The sequence below is a fragment of the Cervus elaphus genome, chromosome 9 (assembly GCF_910594005.1).
Source record: "Cervus elaphus chromosome 9, mCerEla1.1, whole genome shotgun sequence".
NCBI lineage: Eukaryota > Metazoa > Chordata > Mammalia > Artiodactyla > Cervidae > Cervus > Cervus elaphus.
In genome coordinates, this window is record NC_057823.1 from 28,447,948 (window position 1) to 28,457,311 (window position 9,364).

Sequence of the window (9,364 nt, forward strand, 5' to 3'; positions counted from 1 at the left end):
CAATAAATCTCTCTTTATGAAGACAAAAGGGGCAAAATTATTTTTATGCTCCAAAAGATCATCAAGGGCCCCTTACTGTGTCTTGTGTATATCCTTTTCCTACCTGGGAAAAACAATAGGAAAAAAGATCAAGTTCTCCATCAAGCCTCGCACCTCCAAGCTCTTGCTTCAAAGTATGATATTTCTTTCCCAGTTGGTTTTTATGCCACACACCACATATAACTAATATTTTGCTATTATTAGTTTGCTATTATGAGGTAACCAAAAGATGCCTAAAGCTAATTCTGACTACATAATTGTTACTGGATTCACCTCCTTGGTAAGAAAATGATCACAAATTTTCTCCACTCCTGAGTTTTCTGTCCCTGAAACCCCAGGAATTCCAGGTACCAGCACTGTCCATTCAGCTCCCCATCTGGGCAAAACCATATTAAATAGAGGAAAATCATATATAAATCACATAGAGAATGGACAAAATGAAGCAGAAGGAAAGAAAGTTAAAGTAATAAAGAAGTCCCTTTACCAAACGAGGATCTGAGGAAGAGGAGAAAGGAAAGCAAGGCAGTGAAAAAGCCAAGTAGGAAAAAGGAGCTGGGGTGTGGATGGGGTCTTTCCTGGTTGAAAGACTCTGGTATTCTTAAGCAATCACTGTGTTGTGATTTGTGTGTCTTTCAAGCACTTTGAGAGATACCAGTAAAAAAGCAAACTTAAACACACACACATTAGCCCCTGACCCATGACTCAGAGGTTCACACAGTTCTGTTATGACCACTATGAGGAGTAGAGATAATTAACATTTATTGAGAACCTACTAAGAACCAGGTACTCAAAGCTCACAACAGCCCTATGAAACCACTGTGCTTACCCTCTTCTATAGCAGATAGCTATGACTCAGAGAGACTAAGTGAACTACCCAAGGTTATAAAACTAGCAAGTAGTGGAGCAGAAGCAAACCCCGAACTCTCCTGGGTCTGCTGCTGGGAGCCGGGAACCAGAGACTGATGATGAATGAGAGACACGGGCCAGCGCTGTTGCCAGAGGAAGCAGCTCAGGAACTGGCCGGCGGCGTCCCTCTGTGCTCTGGGATCTCTGGATCTGTGCTCCATTGTGAAACTGTGGCTTCTCCTGACACTTTCTTAGCATAGAGGCTGTGGGCTTTCTTTGCTCCTGTGTGGTTGTAAATTGCAGCCCCTGAGCCCTTTCTTTTGTCCCTCCTCCTATGTGCACTGCTGATAGAAGCCAGCACACAGCAAAACCTGCTCTTTAATGAGTTTTTCCTGAAAACTTTTTACTCTTCTTTTCTCCTCCTTAACTCTTTTCCTTTATTCCCATTCCTCCTTCTAGTCTTTTATCTACTACCTAATTTCCAGACCTTTCCTCCCTCTGATCATAACCTACAGGAAATTTAAGTAAGTGTTTTCTTTAGCAAAACTTAGCAATGTTTTGAATTATCGTTATTACCCAGGACAAGAGATGGATTCTTATGTCCTATTCTCCCTCTGGCCTGCTGACTTGCTGCAAACTTATTTCTGAGAGCTGTGAACAGCCCAGATTAAAAGTCTAATTGCAAGTTATCCTGATCTCATATTTCTTTTGACACTAGTGACATGACTAAAGAGAAATAAAGAATAATTGTTAGCTAAGGGAAACCAACAAAGAAGTCTGTTTACTGTATGACCTCACAGAGGAAGTGCCACAGACTCCTTTCTTCCTTACTAAGTTTCTTCTTTTGCATAGTGAACCAGCAGAGGTCTTGCTGGAAGGGACCCTAGGAAGGTTCAGTTTAAGTAACCTGAGACCCAGGACCTACAAGTGCTTGATGTAGATGAATTCTGAGGCATCTGCCTGGGTTGGTTCTATGTGCATCGCTAAGAGCATTCAACCATAATAACATCAACATTTACCCTTTTCTCAGAGGCAGGACCCAGTGGTTGACAGTTCCACAAGCTTCTACTCCTTAGTTTCAGCACAAATTTTCGTCCTCAACATTTCCTCTCCTCTCCCCGCTTGTTTCTAGCCCACCAGGCCAGCCCATCTGGCCAGTGTCCAACCACAGGGCTGACAAAATGATCTGGATTACCAATGAAAGCTAGCTAGCATTCCCACCTTCCTTGTGACAAATCCTAAATTAATGGTATTTAAAAGAAGACTTAACATGCATACATGTAAACAGGAAAAATATACTCCACACACACACACACACACATACTACTGTCTAGACCACTAAAGACAATTTCTCTTTTTGCAACCACAAAGTGGCCTAGCCTGGTAAGGAAGACAGTGGCACCCAGTGGACAAACATTTGATTGTTTGAGACAGGTGTCCCTTTCAGAAATATCCTCCTCTCTCAGTTTTAAGAAAGGTGCTCTTACCTTTCCCTATCCTTCTGTCATCACATTTTTAAGACATCTACTGAATTTAAAAATAGGGGGGAAGCAAATGTTGTTACAGTTTTAACTCATCAAGAATAAGAGTAAACTGAAACACTGAAGAAAGCAAAAATTTCAGGAGTAAATCCTCTGAGACTAGTGTCTGCATTTGATTAACCTGTTTCAACAGTAACAGTGGAGACAGCCAAATCTAATAAAATACTCAACTTAATTAAAAATGTAATATTAAAAATGCCTGTAATGGGCTTTTTTCCCCACATGTAATGTTCTCCTTTGCCTCACACCATTGCCAACTTCCAATTAAATTCCCTTGGTTGTATACAAATTTGGCAACTCCAGGGGCAATACTTCAGGAAAACAACACATACAGATCCTGCATATTAATGCTATTTTGCAGTCTATGTGGGAGTCAGACAAACACCTATTTTCACTCTCCAGCCCTTACTGTGATTCTTCTGATTGTGAGCTACTTGGGTAGAAAAGCTTTGCGTATCTTTCTTTCCCCAAACAGCTAACTAGTATCTTATGGTAGTTACAAAGAAATGGTGAAAACCAGTTTCCATTTTATACAATCAATCTACTAAACCCTGAAAAGAAGTATCTGAGTGTTTGATGTTACATAAAGGGATCATCTAGTTAAGAATCTTAAATATTAGGGACTAGTTGCATTGGATAAAGGTATTTTATAAAGAACAAAAGGAATGAGGACTTTCATGGGTGAGTTGAATTTTACTGATTTACATTATTAAAAGCACTAAAAGACATTCAATTACAAAGTAAACATACATCTTCTTAGTGAAATCTAATACCAGCAAGGGTGCCCTCAGTTCGCCATTACCAGTTTCTTCCAGGTTTGCATGCTCTGAAATCCTTGGTTTTTATACTTTGCAATGGTACCTCATGTTTAGCATTATAAAAAATTCTTTGTAATTCAAATTTTGCCACAATTTGAAGCTTGCTTTTTATGGTTTAGTAGCTAAGTTGTGTACGACTCTTCTGAACCCATGGACTGCAGCCTGCCAGGCTGCTCAGTCCAAGGGATTCTCCAGGCAAGAATACTGAAGTGGGTTGCTGTTTCATTCTCCATTGCTTCTTATGGGTGGTTTAAAAAAGACCAGTTGGTAAGCCAGGTTAAGGCATGTGAGTGAGATGGAATCTCCCCAGTGGGACTGGGCCTAAGGGCACCACTGTTTCATTAATTGATGGGTGGGTCCTGTTACCCATTGCATATATCACATTTAGGCAGCCATCAGTAAACATATTCCAAAGTAAGAGAGTACATTTTTTGTATGTAGAAAAAAATGGAGGCCATTTATGCATGTATCCCTATATTACCTGGGTTCCCTGGTAGCTCAGAAGGTAAAGAATCTGCCTGCAATGCAAGAGACCCAGGTTTGACTCCTGGGTGGAAGATCCCCTGCAGAAGAGAATGACTACACACTCCAGTATTCTTGCCTGGAAAATCCCATGGACAGAGGAGCCTGGTAGGCTGCAGTTCATGGAGTCGCAAAACAGTTGGACATGACTTAGCCACTAACATTTCACTTCACTTTCTACGTTACATGTTAATTGTATTTAGCACATTTCTCCCCTAGTCTCTGCAAAAATTCCTGTAAAATTCTATCGTACTCAACTTTTGCTATATAGACCCTTGTTATTAAAAACTCAAAATTGTTTTTTGAAAATTTCTAAAAATTTACTAGCAAAATGGCTCAATCCATGATAAATCAATCAATGTAACATTTCAAGGTCTCTGTCTTTTTTATTCCACTGACCACCACCAACAGTGAGCACCGGTGCCCTGTAGGAGGACCCAGACTCTTGGCCAAGTGCCCTCTACCCCAGTGCCCTCTCCCCCGGGGGAAGGGCCACAGTAACAGCAGGATTTGTGCCATATACACTATACGGTTTGCAAAGCGTAACGGTGTTGGGAAATGGTCTGAGCTTTACTGATGGTCACGCTCAGTGTCTCTGAAATAGGAGACCTGGTGTGTGTGCAGATGACCTAGAAAGCAACCTGACTGCTCAGACGAAGCTATGCTTCACCTGTTCTCTGTTTTGCCTCTGTGAGTTTCAAAACCCAAGAGGGATGCCAGTATTTGAAAAACTCTCTTTCTCTCCATAATTGGAGAAAGTTGCTCCTTTGGGTTTCCTATAGGTTTTATCTGTTTATAATACAAATATGTTTCACTTATATGTTTCACTTATTTCAGAAGTTTACTTGCTTAAAGGTGGCTTTCCTAGCTCATGGGCTGCGGTGAATGAAAACAAAATGCAAAAATGTAAGAGAAGTTTTAAAGGCTCAAAAGGTCCATACAGATTACAGTGATCATTGTAATAACTGAACTGAATGAAATGCTGTGTGTGTGTGTATTAGTAGGTACAGAGGTTGAAACACGTATTTAGATTTTCCTCGCTCTATTGCACACTGAGGAACATATATTTCCAGTCCCAGTGACAGGTATTACCTGTTCGGATAAGACTTTAGCCTTTTCTTCTGCTTCCTTCAGGCAAACCTCCAAGGTCTCAAGTTGTGCCAAAGTAAACGACATCTGTTCGATTTCCAGGGACTCTTTCTTTAAAACAATAACCAAGTATTACTTTTTGACATGGGTAGTTTCCTGAGCACATCTCAGACAACTCTGTGGACTAAGGACAGGCTTAATAAACTCACATACATCATCTCCTTTTCTTCTTTAACATAGCAATAAAACAGTGAAATGTTACAAAGACAATAGTGTTATTTAACTGTTTAGAGTCTAAAGACAGAGTTAAAAAGTGCATATTAATGAACAATGAGCAACTTTACAAAGGTAGAATAAAATATCCATGTTGAAATTTGGTTAATGTGCAACTTTTATTTCTGATATAAATATTTTTCAAGAGGTTAGAACCAAATTTTCACATTCCCAGTAAGAGATGTCACCTAGTGTGCCTGCATTTTTTTTTTTTAACATTCATTTATCTTAGTCATTTCAACTCAGGGAAACTTTCATTTCCTTTGATTGTCACCTTCTTGTCACAAGTTCCATTAAAGCAAAGAAACCGCATGGTTTAGAATCAGATTATACATCCCCAGAACATGGCTCTGTTCAGTTCAGTTCAGTCGCTCAGTCGTGTCCGACTCTTTGTGACCCCATGAATCGCAGCATGCCAGGTCTCCCTGTCCATCACAAACTCCCGGAGTTTATTCAAACTCATGTCCATCGAGTCGGTGATGCCATCCAGCCATCTCATCCTCTGTCGTCGCCTTCTCCTCCTGCCCGCAATCCCTCCCAGCATCAGGGTCTTTTCCAATGAGTCAACTCTTTGCATGAGGTAGCCAAAGTATTGGAGTTTCAGCTTCAGTATCAGTACTTCCAATGAACACCCAGGACTGATCTCCTTTAGGAAGGACTGGTTGGATCTCCAACATGGCTAACATGACTCACATCACCAGATGTGTAGTCCTTGCCTCTCAAAATTGTTCTGAAGTTGCTGTTTCTCATGTACAAGCAAAGAATATGCAAAATTGGTATGGAATTGTCACTTACTAGCACTACTAACGCTAGGGCACTTCCTGACTACTCTTTGGCCGTTGAGACAATTAATTAATAAATAAACAGCAATGTGGAAATGTCAAAGGAAAAGCCCATTGGTGTTAGGATTCTGATGTTCCTATATCCTTGGGTATGTCCTGTTTTCTTGTGAATGTTCAGCTGCTGCAGCTGCTTCCAATTAACTCCAGAGGAAAGAAAGAACTGTGTTCTACATATTAAAAAAACCCACAAAACTGCTGCTTTATTTTCCCTTTGGTCTAGGAGCCCACCGATTTTACACATATGTGCATTTCCTGATGATACAATAGAGCCATCTGGTGGTAAATGGAACCAGCCATAAAAATAAGGCATTCATTCAGTTCCTATAATTGCTCATACCATGCTCTGAAACTTAAAGCCTTGCCATGGACCTCTGATAAAACTGAAACTCCATGGGATGAGGGGCAAAAAAATGTTCTGTCTCAAAAAGAGCATGGCTCCTAAGTCACACAAGACTGTATACTTTCCCCCAGCCTTTGGTGGGTAAAAATTCTGGGTTAGAACAGTGATATTCTAATAGATGAACAGTGATATTATCTATTCAGGGATGAACCAATAATTTTCACTCTCCCATACATGATTCTAATAATTTCAAGAGTCAGTCTAAAACATCTCAAAACATGAGCCGCAAAACAAAATTGTTGTCTATTTATACTTTTAGGTAGTTTATCTAGCAAAACATTTTATGCCTAAAGGGGAAATTGTTGAGAGTCAAAACTATTTAAAAAAAAAAAAAACCAACTAAGAGTCCCTGATCTAGATCACTATTTCCAAGAGAATCTTCTTATCTAGTGTTTGACCTCAAGAGGAAGTTTGAAAAATCCTTGAGTAGCCCCAGCAAGATCATCTAATCTACTTCTCTAGGTCTTTTTCTCCAAACATCCCTAATTTTCCTTGCCAGAAAGGACAACCATTCCCAGTAAAACAAAAGCATTACAAGTCAAAGCCAAATGAAACAGGCTTGACTGGAGACTGTTATTAAATAGCATGGGGCTTTGTGTAAAGGTAGATTTAAGACAGCATCGTGTGTTATAGAATAGGGAGCATTCTGAGCAGACTGTGAGGAGTGCAAAGCATGTCTTCTGTACTTTTATCCCAGTCGTCACTCCCCATTCCCTGACTTGCCTTCTTACCCCCTCTCCTTTAAGGGGAAGAGCCATGAATGTATCTACTTTGGAGTAAAAATGGCTTACACAAAGTCAAGCACTTTTTAATAGGAAACAACCTCCATTAACCAAACAAGACTACAGATTAAATCAAGAATAATCTCAGAAATAGGGCTTTCCAGGTGGCTCAGTGGTAAAGAATCTACCTACCAAAGCAGGAGACATGGGTTTGATCCCTGGGTCAGGAAGATCTCGTGGAAGTGGGCATGGCGATCCACTCCAATATTCTTGCCTGGAGAATCCCATTGACAGAGGAGCCTGGCGGGCTATAGTCCATGAAATTACAAAGAGTTGGACAGAACTGAACATGCACACAGGGAATCTCAGAAATAAGTAAAAAACCTGGCGTTGGAAGTTTTGGAGGTAGGTGTCTATTTTCAGGGAGTGTAAACAGTTAGGTGTAGCTGGTCACTGTCCCTGTTTTGCAGGATGCAATGATATAAGAGCAGAAAGGTGGAACTTACATCATTAAGTTCATTTTCCTCAGGTACATGTGGACACAGTGTATATAAAGCAATTTATGTTTCTTATGAACACAAAACTGTATTGTGATTAATATGATTCCCTCATCAACTACTTTAATCAAAAGTAAAAATGTACGATATATATAGTTGATTGGGGATTGAGTCTATGTCTGTGGATTTTCAAATGGTAAACCCCAGCACTTCAATGTGTATTCCAGCCTTTAAATTCCACTCTTTGTCCTAAGAATTTCTACCTAAATATCTATCAGTAATATAAATGCATGTACCTAAGATAATCAGGATGGTCAAAGTAAAAGACTATTACAGAATATTAAAAATTCCATGAACTTTTGGTTACAGTCAAGACACTTGATTATTACGCTCTCGTGTTAAAGTGGACAGTGTACTAGATGACGAGCCTTCTGCAACACCGTAAGAGTAGATTTCCTTTTTAGCTACAGAGGTTCCTCATTTGAGAATTTGGAGGAAAACCTACTCTTTGTTCTAATTTAATGTTTCTTGATATCTCTAAGCCAACTCAGCACCTTTTCATTGTTCCCTTCCCTATTTCTGAGTCATTATGTTTCTGTCTTACAATGACCTTGCTCTTCCTCAGCCATAGAGATCCCTTTCACCCTTCAGGACTGGTTCAAGATCTCTGATTCACTGAAATCTTTCACCTGCCTCTGAATCCACATGCAGCATTTAGAAAGACACCCGCCCGCAGCAGCCAGACAGCACTGCCCTGAACATTTACTAGGAGCTCAGTAAAGAGTTGTTGATTGACTGAAGGCTCAGCAGTCAAAGAAGGTGACCGCACCAGATGGAGCAGTCCTTCATGCTGAGAGGCTGTAACAGTGCCTCCTTTGAGCAGTCCTTTCCAAGTATCCAGCTTAGAACACTGACTGGGTTGAGAGCCCCAGATCAAGTCTGCGTGCCAAAGTCAGGGGCCAGACGGCGCAGCAGAGGGCAAGGCGGTGGGTGTGGGTTGGGTGATGATGGCAGGGTTGATGTGAGGATTAAATGACATAAATCAGGTAACTGCTTGGACAGATGAAGTACTCAATTAATATTCTTTTTACAGATTGTATTCTAATTCCTCTAGAGAGAATCATTTGATGTTAAAAACTTGCTAACTAATTTTTAAACCCTAGGAAAAGAAAGTTCCCATTAAGACACTTCTGTAACAGCAAATGATTAAACCACGGCAGTGGGAAATTCAGTCAAGTAGGCAATTAGAACAAAGTTAATATATTAAATATGTGGGTGCATTTCTTTAAAAGCAAGGTTGCTAAATAAAGATGTGGTTATGGCCTTCTGCCTTTACAGAAGAGTGTTTTGCAGTAAGTCAGTTTAAGACAATTAAATGTTTTTACCAATCTGGAGCAACTAACATCCAAGGCTCTAGCAGCAGCCCCTGCCTAGTGGTCCAGTAACTTCCTGCCAGATAAAACATGCTTTCAACACATTCTGCAATAGTCAAGCTTCCTGCTGATGTCTTGTCTATTTATTACTGTGGCCCTACTCCTCTTTCCCCCAGCTTGACAAGCAACAAATGCCCTAAACTGTCTTACCGTTCTAGGACCTGCTTATATGTCTCACGTAGATTAAAGTCTTCCCTCAGAACCCCAACTCAGCCTCTTACCTCCAGGCAGATTTTTTTTCCACTCTTCCCTCAATCTCTAGTCATCAGAATTCACTTTACAGTGGAAAGCTAGTCCCTCTCATGCCCTCTGGGCTTAGCTTTTGCAATAGCTTCTTAGGCT

The 9,364-nt window shown here is 40.4% G+C and overlaps 1 protein-coding gene across 1 annotated transcript in view; it reads right to left on the reverse strand.

Annotated features, from left to right (window-relative positions):
* Positions 1-5,441, reverse strand: part of CCDC192 (coiled-coil domain containing 192) — a 171,551-nt gene extending 166,110 nt beyond the window's left edge. Inside the window, exons 1-2 of the mRNA XM_043913802.1 lie at positions 5,403-5,441; positions 4,859-4,966 (exon numbers count right to left, since the gene is read on the reverse strand). Of these exons, the coding sequence (XP_043769737.1) occupies positions 4,859-4,966; positions 5,403-5,441 (147 nt within the window). The remainder of the gene's footprint in view (positions 1-4,858; positions 4,967-5,402) is intronic.
* Positions 5,442-9,364: the final 3,923 nt, after the last annotated feature.